General features: G+C 32.9%; 4 protein-coding genes across 4 annotated transcripts; 2 read left to right on the top strand and 2 right to left on the bottom strand.

The window, feature by feature from the left end:
* The first annotated feature begins 1,642 nt into the window (after positions 1-1,642).
* On the top strand, positions 1,643-2,515 carry LOC123715482 (NHP2-like protein 1). The gene is made up of 2 exons (XM_045670503.1): positions 1,643-1,907; positions 2,082-2,515. The coding sequence occupies exons 1-2, from the start codon at positions 1,905-1,907 to the stop codon at positions 2,469-2,471; spliced, it is 393 nt and encodes a 130-aa protein (XP_045526459.1). The 5' UTR covers positions 1,643-1,904; the 3' UTR covers positions 2,472-2,515.
* A 110-nt stretch (positions 2,516-2,625) lies between these two features.
* On the bottom strand, positions 2,626-4,594 carry LOC123715481 (chitobiosyldiphosphodolichol beta-mannosyltransferase). Its single transcript, XM_045670502.1, has 4 exons — positions 3,928-4,594; positions 3,483-3,742; positions 2,948-3,233; positions 2,626-2,872 (listed from the first exon to the last, which is right to left on the bottom strand). Exons 1-4 carry the CDS (start codon positions 4,473-4,475, stop codon positions 2,659-2,661), a joined length of 1,308 nt encoding a protein of 435 aa, XP_045526458.1. The 5' UTR covers positions 4,476-4,594; the 3' UTR covers positions 2,626-2,658.
* A 4,689-nt stretch (positions 4,595-9,283) lies between these two features.
* Positions 9,284-11,805, top strand: LOC123715171 (nucleolar protein 11). The gene is made up of 4 exons (XM_045670055.1): positions 9,284-9,566; positions 9,644-9,808; positions 9,878-10,256; positions 10,736-11,805. Exons 1-4 carry the CDS (start codon positions 9,435-9,437, stop codon positions 11,791-11,793), a joined length of 1,734 nt encoding a protein of 577 aa, XP_045526011.1. The 5' UTR covers positions 9,284-9,434; the 3' UTR covers positions 11,794-11,805.
* Positions 11,806-11,857: 52 nt separating this feature from the next.
* On the bottom strand, positions 11,858-13,810 carry LOC123715172 (RNA-binding region-containing protein 3-like). Its single transcript, XM_045670056.1, has one exon. It carries the CDS (start codon positions 13,398-13,400, stop codon positions 12,102-12,104), a length of 1,299 nt encoding a protein of 432 aa, XP_045526012.1. The 5' UTR covers positions 13,401-13,810; the 3' UTR covers positions 11,858-12,101.
* Between the last annotated feature and the right edge of the window lie 294 nt (positions 13,811-14,104).

The raw sequence follows: 14,104 nt of genomic DNA, 5'->3' as shown, positions 1-14,104 counted from the left end.
GCGAGCCCTCTGGCATTCAGTGTCCATGGGCGGCGGTATCACATAACATCGGGTGAGCTGGTGAGTTATTTTCTTTTATAAATACTAATATGGTTCATGTTAACACAGAACCCCAGCTTATAACGAAAACTAAACATACATTTGACGTCGGCCATAGTTAGAAAAACAGGTTAGGATATTTTCAAAAAGTTTTCGGCAACAGTCTAGAATCGCTAAGGCGCAACGCTTAAGTTTTAAATTTTAAAAAAAACGGCACTGAGAAGATAAAGGCTACTTGGCATTACTTAAATAATGAACGAGGAAGACTGGACGAACCTCTAGAAAGGAAACTGAACTGGGTACTTATTATGAGTAAAAAAATTACCCATTTTACCATTTAGCATATGGAATTTATCAAATAATACTATTTCCTGCATACTTCGAAGAAACAATATAAGCTCTTAAATTGTATTAAGAAATAAATACATTTTTGATACGCTGTAATTTCATTACTCAAGCCCATACTATTACAATTGTTCAGATTAGTGATAAGTCTCAGTAATAATAACACGACACTTACAGAGTCACAATACCATAATAAAGTTAGTTATTTGGACTTTTTGCATGGGTCATTCCATGAGTGTGTTGGTAGACATTTTGATGGAAATGCCCATTTACCTATATTTATGGTAAGGTGTATAAGGTGTTCTACTTACTTACAGGCAAAAGATGAGAAAATAGGGTAAATAAAAGCATTACAATTATTTATTCAGTTTTATAGAATAATTGTTATCAGCGGCCATAGCAACATAACTATGTGAAGAGTGGATGGAAACAGAATCAGATTCTGTTTCAGTATCACTAGCCATAGATATAATTATTCGGTCCATCTCTTCATCCAAAACGCCGTCACTTTTTAAATATTCCTCCTCTAAATGTTCGACAGTCTTCCCCGTGGTGAAAATATTTTTTTGAAGTACTCGCCGCTGTTAACCTTCTTTCGTGATTCTGGCTTTTTTTGTAGACTATCTACAAAAAAAGCCAGAATCAAGTATTTGAAAATATCGGGTATCGATACTTTTTGCGGTTCACTAAATTTGTTTTCAGACCATTCTTTTGTTTCATAGCGTCCAGTCATCGTTTGTCAAAAACCGAATCAGAGCACCCCACTATCCACGTGGTCTTGTCTGCCCTACCCTTAGAGTGTATATAAGAGCTCGGAGGCGCTGAGGAAGAGGCTGCAGTTCCCGTAGCGCCGAAGCAGTCAAAAACCAATTATTATGTATTGTTCGGTTAGGTTAGGTTAGTTTGTAACAGTTTGCAACAGATTATAATGTTTTTATCAACTAACTGAATTAAAAGTAATTTTGATAATGAAGAACTCTTAATCTATATCTTTTATAAAGAGAAGTGTGGAAGTGTGACAGAGAAAGATCGAGCGAGACTACGAAGAATGAACGAAGCAGTTTTGCCAGATGGTCTCGGTGACGTACCCCTAGATTAATTAGATTTTGGGCATGGCCATGGGCATTCTTTAAAGCGGTGGTATCAAAATGAATGAATTTTAATTTTTGTGTATTCGTTCGTTGTTGCGTAGTTGTATTGGTCGTGAGTTAACATTTAACATGGAGGCTACTATATTTTTCGTATAGCAACATCGATGTTTTTGCTATTAACATCGAGCATCCCTAATCCTATCTAATCCTGAATAGTGCATACTGCGTAACTTATAAGTCTTACCGTCTGTGTTATTGCGGAGTAAATACAATTAATCATAATAAGTAACTTTAATGAATAAAAGTACTATTATAAATTTGGACCAGGTGAACTTTGAAGTAGTCGTTTTCCATTTCCCTCAGTGAAGCGAGAAATCGCCGAGAGGCCGATATCTTTAATATTGTTTAACACGCGGTAACTAATTCAATATGGTAAGTTACAATTATAATGTATTTTATAATAATAAATCCAATTAAAAAATGACTCATAATAATTTTTAGACCGGACAAGGCATATTATTAAACTTATTACAAAATTTTATGAGCAACTGCTTTTTGAGGTTATTGTTTTAGGTTAGATTTTGTAGATGTGTTTTACATTTTCAGAGTGAGTCGGAAGCTAATGTTAATCCTAAAGCTTACCCATTAGCAGATGCAGCACTGACTGCAAAAATTTTAAATCTGGTACAACAAGCAGCAAATTATAAACAGCTCCGTAAAGGTGCTAATGAAGCTACTAAAACTCTAAACAGGGGTCTCTCCGAGTTTATAATAATGGCAGCAGATGCAGAACCTTTAGAAATTGTTTTGCACATTCCAATATTATGTGAAGATAAAAATGTTCCGTATGTGTTTGTAAGGTCAAAGCAAGCTTTGGGGCGCGCATGTGGTGTATCTCGTCCTATTATATCTTGCTCAATTACCATTAACGAGGGCTCTCAGTTAAAGCCACAAATACAAAGCATTCAACAAGAAATTGAAAGACTTTTAGTTTAAGATGTATGTGTACAGCTTATTTTTTAATACAAAGTATCATTAAAGGAATGTGTTTTATTTTTTATGATATGATTTCATTATTGAATATCTTGTTATAGGTACCTGCTTTTTGTTACATTTGATGCCTTATAAATAAAATATAAAAATACATACATAGGTTACAAAACTAATGTTTTATATTACAAATTTACAATTCAAAAAATTTCTTGGCTCTTAAATTCCAGTTATCTTCCCATCTCGATTCTTGAAACTTGATCAATTCTCTTCTCATTTTGTCAGCAACTTTAATTTGCTCTTTGTTGTTTGGGAAATTTTCAAACCAACCTACAATATGTTTTGATAATTCAGCACTATTTTTAAATGTATATCCATTTATACCATCCTGTACGAGTTCACTTAAACTGAAACAAGAGCAAAAGAATATTACAAATATTTTCTATTTCAAAAGTACTATTTCATGTTTGATGAGATCATACCATTTAAATTGATAAGCAGCAACTGGGAGTCCAGCACCAAACATATCAACTATCTTCATTGGTAGATCTAATCCTGATGAGCTAGTGTGGAGGCACACACCTAATTCTGCACTAGCTACCATTTTTGGATAATCAGCAGCTTCCAACCAAGGTGTGATGACAGTGACATTTTTCCAATTACGCAATGCAATCTGGTTTCTATAATACTCTTTCATAGGACCCTGGCCAGTTATCACACAAACTAATTTGGGCATCTTTCTTGACAGGTTATAGGTTGTTTCATAAACTGTAAATAGATATTGAGGATTTTAAAAACTACTGGGTTTGTTAGAAGTGTTCGATTTGTGGGTTTATTCTCGGACATTACTGTGATTTAAACTGAAATCTACACAGAATATACAATAGACTGGCAACCCAATTTTTAAGTAAAGTTATAATAGTGATCAACTGTGGGTTTTGAGTTATTATAAACTGTAAAGAATAAAAAATGTAGGGAAAACATTACTTAGGAATGTAATATTATGAACTTAAAGACCTTGTAAGGCATCCATCAATATACTGAAGTCTTCATCTGGTGTCCAGCTTGTACTGCTAAACAACAAACCCGGTCTGTCACTTCTCATAGCCACATTACCGTCAACTACTTCTGTAAATGCTGTCTTTATCTTTGGATTGACAGCTTTTGAGTCAGTAAATTCGCCACATTGTTTTCCTAATTTAACAAACCAATTGTGTTTTTCTTCTTGTGAGATTGGATGAAACATTCGTGGTGGCTTGTCATACAAAACAGTTGCGCTGAAAATATACTTTTATGTATTTTTCTATAAAAACAAACTGCCTGCAACATGGTTAGAGGTGAGAGTTCAACAACAAAAAAAATTTAAAAAATTGGTCAAGGTTTGACTACTTTTTTATAATTAAAGATATAAAAAACCAGTTGTTGTACTTCTAAAATTTTGTATTTTGTTGTTGATACATACATTATATTCCATTTCTCTAAAAGATCCTCTTTTAAGGCATAGGTAACGCATAGGTTGTGCTCTGCACCTTGGCCAAACCACATTTCTATTTTACTAGACAATTTTAACAGGGGATTGTCAGATTTTAAAGATAATGCCATAATTGAGTAAGCATAATTGTGCCAATCAATAATAAATTTTGTTTTTGTAATTAGACAATAAAATTTGCATACTGGCAAAGTTGGTATGGCAGGTGGATTCTGGCACATCACAAAATCACATCTTCCAGTTATAAATAAGGTTAAAAGTAAACTTATACTCTGCCATAATGCTTTGGCAAAATACTTTATCAACTTAGGACCTCCAATTTCTAGTCGATGTAATTTTGTTATTTTAATATTGGCATTTTGCTCAACATCATACAAAGGCTTAGTTTCCATATAACTTATGATATTCACTTTTATTCCCGAACTCGCCAGAGACAGGGCATGATATTGCATACGTGGACTTCTACCAATATCGCCTAAAACTACCACTTTAACCGAGACCGGAGCGTTCTCTAATGACATGATAATTTGTAATGCATTCGTAAATAGTAAATTGTAATCACATAGTAATATTTACAATGTCAATTATTTTTTACTAGATATTTCAGATTTGTTATTGGATTCCTTAACAGTGTGTGTGTGACCACACTTCATTTAACAAATCTACTGTTTATGGGAGGTTAAAAGCTACTGAATTCTACCAAAAGAAATCGAGGAAATACTAAAAATCTATTATATTTTTTTGCTGTGGTACAAAACTAACTAATTAAAAAATCCAATGATTCTTTTTAAATTAAATTCTAAAAACCTAAATTAAAAATATAATTAAAAAATGTGTGTGTGTGTCAGCTACGACGCACGATTGGAGTTCACTCCTTACGAACGATAATTATGATATATATCGAAAAGAAAAAAAGGGTAAATGAACGCATCTGCTAAAATGATAAGAGAAACAAACATATATCTGTAATTATTCGGATTATTTCGGATTATTATACTTCAATAAAGCGTATTACATAAAGTATGTTACAAAACAATATAAATAATAATAATAATAACAATAATAATTGTGTTCAACTTATACAAATCCAATTTTAGAGAGAGAATGAGATGGAATCATTCATTTACACGTTCAATCATACAGATATATATGTTTGGCTCTTTCTACGTAACGCCTCAACTTTTCGTGTTACACTTGATTTTACTCCTCATAAAATTTCCGTACCGGGCCTTATAACTCAAATCGTTTCTTAAGGAGTAAACTAATTATAAAATGAAACTTAAAGTTAAGTAGTCTTTATATTGGGTAACATTGACATAAAGCTTTTTTTAGTCCCTTAACTTGATCATACTTGTAAGGATCAAATCTGCTACATCCTCCGTCCAACTGTCGTAGCCCCTCTTGTCCATGCAGTATTGCAGCAACATTCTTATTATTACCTCGATTTCGATATTTATTTTTAATCCTTTTAATATCGGAAAATTTTCTTTTTATACTGGTACTACCTTTGGCGTTTGACAAATTGTAGTATCGTCATTTGCTTTACAAATCGGGACAAATTACCATACTTTGTTTTTTATTAGGAATGTAAATTAATCTATAAAATAAAAGATAAATTCTTATAGTGATAGATAAAAAAGCAGTGGAGGAAAAGATATTTATCTATATACACGTTCTCACATTGTCTAAATTTTTATATCATTAATTTTTACTTAGGATAAAAGCTGATAAAACTTTTTATATACATGTGGGTCCATTGTTGCAAGTAAACAGGATATGGTAAAAGGGAAAGGAATTTGAGGGAAAATGAGACCTTCGAGAAGAGCCGACTGGTCCCGCCGAGAACAAACAAACATGATGTGGTTCAAATCAGCTTCAACATATCCGCATTTGCACGTAGAGCTCAATAATATAAAGCTTAGCAAGATGAGCTGGGTGCATACGTGTCCCAGTCGCATACCAGACAGTATTGTTGTAACTCTTTTACCGAATCTCAGTCTCCAAAAACAGGTCTTAATAGGTATAGTATGTTGAATAGCGATCTTTTGAAGTCTCTTGGATTCAGTCCAGAAATTCCTGAGATAAAACCCGGAAAGAGCCACCAAGTCAAAGTCAAAACTTATTTACTCATATACCTAGGTAACACAATGTACACTTATTAACGTCAATAAAAACAATTATTCATTAAATGCTTCTAATTTTACATTTACTGCCAGTTCTCAAATCAAGAGCGTAGAATGGAAGAGAAGAACTGGCAATAAACTCTTCGCCACTCTATTTTTATTACACAACGTTTGTAAAGAGCTGCAACCATTACACCACATGAAATCTTAAGTAATAAATAATAATGACCAATTAAAAACAAAGATTTCTCTCAGATTGTCAAAGATCCTCTATCAACAGGAAGCAGGAGCACGCACTGTATTCTCGTGGGAACAACACGGAAATACATATTCGAAATAACATCACCGCATACACGAATTCAAGTTCGACCAGTCACCACAAGTAGCACCGTTTCACGAGTATCACGCATGGCCAGCCATCGGCCCCATCGCCATATTTCAGGGAGAGAGAGACAACCCGACGCATGGACGCCGCCACAAGAACATTTTCTAAACCTACAATTGACAGTATTAATAACATTATATCCATCACGTACTCCTATAAAGTTATGTAACACACAACATGCTTTTACTGTTTTGATGCTTTTAATCAATGAAGTCTTCAAAGGCCTGTAAAATACTTCAAATTTATTAGACACTACCAAAAGTAGATTCTATGTAGCGTCTTGCCCTACTAAGACGGTAGTTGAATATTTTTCTCTTGTGAGTCATATTACTACGAGCGTATGGTCTTAAAATATGACGTGATATTCCAAACGCTACAATTATTACATGTAAGGAAACCGTTTCCGGCTGTTATATACTTGTATCGCTTCTGGTAGTTTTATTTCGGAAGCTACGTGGGAATGAAATAGGAGAATTTTTACTGAACTGGTTTGTCATATCATCGTAACAGACCTCAGTCAGTAGTCGTTGGTGGCGCTGTCTACTCCATATATTGGGCGATCTGGTGTTCCCCAAGTATCACATTTGGTGCCGTTGCTATTTTTATTATTTGTCAACGACGTTAGGAATCATATAAAGCACTGCAAAGCGTCTCTCTTCGCTGATGATTTACAAATTTATAAAGTTATTTACTATGTCTGTGATGCTGCTCTAGCTCAAAGAGACCATAATTGATGCTTTTTAAATGGTATGATCCTCAATATAAACAAGTGCTTTCATATTAACTACACAAGAAAAAAAACACTTGTTACTGTGTATGAGCTTGACGGCGCGCCATTCAAGGAGGTTCAAAAAATTTGCGACTTGGGTGTAATTATTGACAAAAATTTAACGTTTATATCTCAGGTTAATAAGGTAGTCATCACATCAGTACGAATGCTCAGATTTCTTTAACGGAATTGCAGATTGTTTTGGTTGTACGAGTAATACACTTCTGTACAACGCTCTAGTGCGCAGTCATCTTGAATATAGCAGTAACATATGGAATCCACTATGTGCGATCCATTCGCAACGCGTTGAAAGCATTCAAAACTCTTTTACGTGACACCTAGCTTTTATAAGCAGAGGATTTTTGCATAGACAACCGGTACGGTTAAATACGTAGGTAGGTAGGTAATAGTACGGGAAAATCGGCGACTTAAAAAAATTAATATGATATCACTGTGTGATCGGCGAACTTTAGCCCGTGTTACCTTCTTATATAAACTGCTAAATAATCATATACAGAGCAGTGAACTCTTACATGATATTAAAATTGTCGTTCCTTACTCATTCCCTAGGTCTAAAATCAGAAATATCTTCCAAATTCCTCCTACGAACCTTGGAGTCCAAGCACCTCTCTATCGAATTCTTCGCGATTATAACGGCTTGAATAGTGCTTATCCGGAGCTGGATATATTTGGTAGTGGGCTGATCGGTTTTAGAGAAAGAATTGTTAGGTGACTATCTCGAGCCTAATTCACTGTTCTGTTGATGTTGTTTTTACATGTTTTAACTGTATTTTTTAATTATTAATTTCTTTTTTGAAACACTTATGTTCACTTCAATTGTCATACATTTTAGATGAAAGATTTTGTGAAATATGCACTAGATTAAGTACAATGTATGATGTGGTAAACTCTAATAAATAAATAAAATTAACGAGTTTAAGTGTCGACGTAGCAATCTCAATGATGATCCGCGTGAGAGACGTCCTTTAACAGCGACTACTGAAGATAACATTAGTGCTATGCGACGCATGATAGAGGAAGATAAGAGAGTGATCTATCAGCAGATAGGCAAGCGTAGGCATTGGTATGAGTCAAATTCAAAAAATATTACACGAACATTTAGCCGTCAGGAAACTTTGTACCAGATGGATTCCCCATACTTTAACCGACGACCAGAAACACCTTCGTATGGACTGGTGTCGCTAACGTCACTGTCGGTGACTCAAATTCTGTATTTGACATTGTCACAGGTGATGAAAGCTGGATATATTGCTACGAACTCGAAACCAAAAGAAAATCAGCTCATTTTCAGCTAATCTATGAATTTAGATTAGATGATTTATTTTATATATGTATATTAAGTATGTTGTATATTTTATGTATTTTATTGCTCCTTAAATATAGGATCATTAAAAATAAGTCAGTCTAATCGAATTTTATCTTTTTAAGTGACTAAAAAAATATCGATGTTTTTCTTATTATTTGTGAATTGTTGCGATTAAAATTTGTAGTTTTCCAACAATGAAATCCAACAATACATATTTTATTCTTTTTAATTAAAAAAAACAGTGAGACGTATAATTGATTTATAAAAATGAAATTAAAAAAAAGGAATAATTGATTATTTTTTTATATATAGCTGTTATTTACACATTTAGTCTTTAGTCTACTAAATCTGTGTTACAATGATGCCAACTTAGGGGTTTTGCCCAAAATTAGAGGGATCAAGATAGTGTTTTGAGGAGATACATTTACCCATAACTTATTCAAGGATACAAGAATTTTCTTAAATAATTCACAATTCTATATAATTTATATTAAGCCTAGGTACCAACCAATAAACTGAACTAAATAAAACACTCCAAGCGTGGCTACAACTGAAATATCTAAAAGCTCTAAGATTGAAATTTTATACTGTTTGAATTTATTTTTATGCTTATTCAAAATTACTTGTCAAACCGAGTGTACAACAAAAACTTTAAGGGTAGATTAAAAATCTATTTTTAGGGATATTTGAAGTTTTAGTAGGAAAATTCTGTAAGCGACACTAACTGGCCAGTGGCCACTAGCACTTAGCAGTTTGGCCTAAAAGTCTTGATACCAGGCCATAACATCCAAAAAAAAGCACTTAGCAGTTAATAGTTATCCATACTAGCGCCACGCTTTTGTTGTAAATTTAAATGTGTATATTTTAATAACTGAAATGGCTAAATTTTATAGCTATTACGTACTATGTCCACTAATTGATCAGAATAGTTTTCTTGGAGTAACTCAAGATAAAGAAGCCGAAACTGTAGTGGTTACGTTGGGTCGGAACGTTGTCAATAAGTACAGGGTTAGTAGTGTAATGTGTTTTTTAAACAATGACAGGAAACTTTCAAAATATAACTAAATCCTTACTTAATTTAATAGCTATCGGACCAGAAACAGACCGGCGGCTGGACATCAAAGGACCATATCACTTCAGCTGTGATTTATGATGATGAACAAGAGTCATACGTTGGCGTCTTTAACCAAAATACTATTAAAGCATGGAAAGATGAAAGTGAAAATTTGGATAAACTGAAGAAATACAAAGTATGGTGGAATATATCTAAAAATATAAATTTTTAAACTAGTACAACTAAGTTTAATGAGTACTCTTAGTTTTCAGCAAAAATTTTTAAAGTTTTAGCCAGGCAAAACCAAACATCACTAATTATTTTTGAAAATGGAAACTGTGCATCACTTCCATATGGTGTTGATAATAGATTGATATCTGCCCACAAACCTATAATTAAAGACAAGGAAAATATTATTGATGTTGGTGCCTACACCATTGACAAAAAAGATTATATTTGTTATGTTATCAAGAATACTAATAATAAAAAGAAGGAAAAATATGAAATACTAATTTCTCCTCTACGTGATGAATTGGGAGATTTAGAAAAGGCTAAGCTGACCAGGGAAAAGGTTGTACGATCCGATGATGTGTATGTTGTTGGTCACTTAATTTCAACCAACAACAATAAAGTCTATATTTTGTGTAAGTTTTAATTTTATTTAAATTATTGTGTCCACTTACATAAATTGCATTTTCTTTCAAACCTTAGATGCAATCTCTGTTTGATACAAATAGACAAAAGTTATTTATCACAATTTTCAGAAAAGGTTTTTCTACAGTTGTCTATTATTTTGTAGGACCTATATTGAATGAAGCTTATATAATAAGTGAACATTTAAATCTATTAATACACCTTGACCTGTAGGTTCCAAATATGTACCTAAATGTATTTAATTTACCACAAAATTATGGTCAAATAAATCCATGGGTGGACCCTTTTTTGGCTATTCACCCTTTATATGAATACTAATTACTGCCAAGATTTTCCTCTTGTACTAGTGGTTTCCTGTTTAAAGTAACACCACTCGCCCCTTTTCATCTATACTTATATATTATTATTTGCACATTATTTTTATATAGAGATGTTGTTAGTTAATTATTAGATTTTTTTTGGATTTCAGGGAGTGATTCAAAGCTATCTGTTTATGATATTAAAAACAAATCTTGGAAAAACATGGTTTCTGTGCCTTGGATCTCTACATTATCTAGTGTGTCTATAGCTTGCATGGAAAAGAACCATTTAATCATGTTTGGTAGTAATACTGAGGAAGATGGTGCAATCCTTGTTGCTTATGATGTGGTATTAGGTGTTGGGTCATGTAGATATCCATTGAAAATGTATACTACAGAAGCAAAGCTTTACAGTTTCAACAATAGAATTATCCTACAAGGTTCGAACCACATAGCAATGCTGCCATACATGCTGGAAACAGATAGAAACATTTCTAGTCTTCTAGGTTCACATAACATAATTTCAGAAAATGTTATGAAAATTGTCAGTTGGGATGCATCAGGGAAATCTGATTTGGTAATTGGAAGTGACATTAAACATCTTTGGCTGAAGGGATTGGCAGAAAGGACTGTATGTTCACAAATTATGACAGCCTTAATAGAAAAAGATGATTTAGAAGCACTCTATAAAACACTACTCCAGTTTACAGATATACCAGAGTCAGTAATAGTGTCTCTAATTGTCTATACAATATCAATGCTTAATTCAAATGACATTAATATAACTAATGATGAAGGAATAAGGATATTATGTTTAAATGAAAAAAATAAAAAGGGTGATTTGCTCAAGTATCTGCTACAAATACCTTTTAGTGATGCACTAATAATACCACACTTGAGACAATTATTATCACTGGATGATGCTCTTTTATTGATTAGTTTTATTGCTCATCTTATACTGGACACAGAGCTAGATATGGAGTGTGAAAGTAAGATATATGACTGGTGTATACTTCTTTTGGACACATTTTATCAACAGTTTTTGATGACAAATGATCCAAAGGTAACCATTGTGCTAGAGAAGATACAAAGAATTGTTGAGAGCCTTATTCATGACATGCAATTGATTGATAATGTTATGCCATTGTTAGGCAAGATGCTGCATGGTACTCCTATTTCTGAGCAGAAAACAACTTCATCTTATGTTATTGACTTGTTGAATATATAAATAAAATTATGATCATATTTTTTATTTTATAAACAGTTATAAAAGTAATATTAAAACTTAAAAGAATTTGGCTGTAGCTCCTATTCATTTACCTTCAATTGTAACTGAAATGGTTTTAATTTTTCATATACATATTTTCCTCTTGTAGTCTTACTAGGTAAACCTCTCCAATCCAGTTGCATCAATATAAGAGTAAAACAGTTGTTATAAAAATAATATTTAAACATATTCAATTCAGGATCTATATTATAAAATCATTGACAACTTTGTTATGGATTGAAATAATAGTACGAAAGTGATCCATGTACTTAGTCTATGGTTTTCTTATTAGCTACTCTTGCAAATTGGACCACCATAGGCTTATCTTGAAGAATAAACCCATTTGTTTCATTTAGTGCTGTTTCTGCTATCTTTATACATGGAAATGTAACAAAACCTTGCCCTTTCATTCTTCCTTCTTGCATCACTCTAACGTCAAAGCCATTTTGGTTCTCCTCTGATAAATTTTCTATATATTGCCTATATATCCTTATAACATCTTGTTCTTTTACTGTCTTAGCTAAATTTTTTAAGTAAAGCCTCATTGATGGTTGTCCGGGAGTATAATTTTTATATACTGGAAGTAATTTCATGTCATTATAGGACATTCTATTCTTTAAAAGCTCTTTCCGGGTAATTGTAGGTTGCTCTTCTTCAATAGTTTCTGAAGGTTGCTCTGAAGGTATAATTTTTTTTTCAAGTATTCCTAGTTTACCTACTACCTCAGGCTGTTCCAGTGGTTTTTGTTGAATATCTTTATGAATAACTACCGATATTCTTTTACCTTCAGTAACAGGTGTCACAACATCAAATACCTCTGCCTGTTTGTGTTTTTTCTTACCTTGGGGTTTATGAGGAGCAAATAGCTTAGGTGTAGAGCCCTTTCTCTTGAGAGGATTTTTCAATGTGTGGAGGCGCTTTACTAAGGATGGTGTGGCTTGATAAGTTCTGTCACCTTCCTCACCAGACTCAATTTCTGATTCTGATTCACTAAGTTTTTCATGTGGAGGAAAAATTATGTCCTTAAAAAAAAGTTCATGAAATGTTTCTCTAAAAAAAGTAATGGCTTCTGGATTGTCACTGAAAGGGGTATCAATGCACATTTTATTCATTAGATGGACAGCTTGAACGTAGAATGGTTTATGTTTAAACATTGAAAATATAATATTCACAGCTATTTTTGGGTCCAAACAAGAATATTTGTAACTAAGATGTGCAGGTGGAGGCTGATAAAAGTCAACAGAAGGATTCCACGCATTTAATACTCGTAAAAAATCCCTAATTTTGTGTGTTGTTATAGATGATTCTCCTACTGACTTTCTATGATGTAAATAAGATTCTTTTTCGTATGAATACTCTACAATGAGGCGTCTTTTTGCTACTTCCAATTGATGCAATCTACGTAATACTGATTCGGCTTCTTCTTTCGTAGAAAAAGAGGCAAATACCACTAAAGGTTTCTTTACAGTTTCCCAAACATTTTCAGCTCCAAAATGCTTTAAAAGTTGTTCTTTTTCTTGAAAAGTTAAATTTGTTGGAAGATGTTTTATAACAAGAATTTTAGACATCTTTTTCGATTCTGCCGTCTGCGCTATTGAATAATGTGTACACTAGCCACCAGAGAATTCAGAATTGGTGGGTGCTGACGGACTGACTATTAAAGTGTTGACTGTTGAGTTAAGTCGTCGAGTGCTAACTAATAACTTCCCAGATAAAACAAATTCTTTTTCTGTGACATATTTTTGTTGAGCTACAACATTTGTATATAGTCTTTGATGCACAGCTATCAGCAGGAATACGCATAGAGCACGTGCCAAAATACGGAAACGAATTTATTTGCCCTGGAACAGCTATTTGTATTAAATGTTTATGATTATCCTTAAATTCCTTCAGCAACTCATCTAAAGCATTTATACGTGTTTGGACATATGCTTTGTTATTCTCACTCTTGTACTTTTCTTAAAATTTAAATGCGCCTTTAGTAGCTGTTAATGTAAATCCTCTTGATTTTTACTATGTTAAAATTTCAATCAAAATCACTAATGTATTAATTATTTAAATTTACAACCCTTTTTTTTATTAGTCTAAGATATCTTAAAATTATTCTCATTCTCAAGTTACAGTCTCATACTAAACAAAGTTTATTCAAATATACTAATTTTATAAATTTTACAAGTCCCAACTGGACTTGATAATGATAAAATATTCTAAGGTCGTAATATAAAATTAACGGTGATGCCATCTTATACTGGAGTTGCATAGACTTTGGGAA

The sequence above is a fragment of the Pieris brassicae genome, chromosome 10 (assembly GCF_905147105.1).
Source record: "Pieris brassicae chromosome 10, ilPieBrab1.1, whole genome shotgun sequence".
In the NCBI taxonomy this organism is placed as follows: Eukaryota; Metazoa; Arthropoda; class Insecta; order Lepidoptera; family Pieridae; genus Pieris; species Pieris brassicae.
This window is presented reverse-complemented; position numbering and strand designations above follow the sequence as displayed.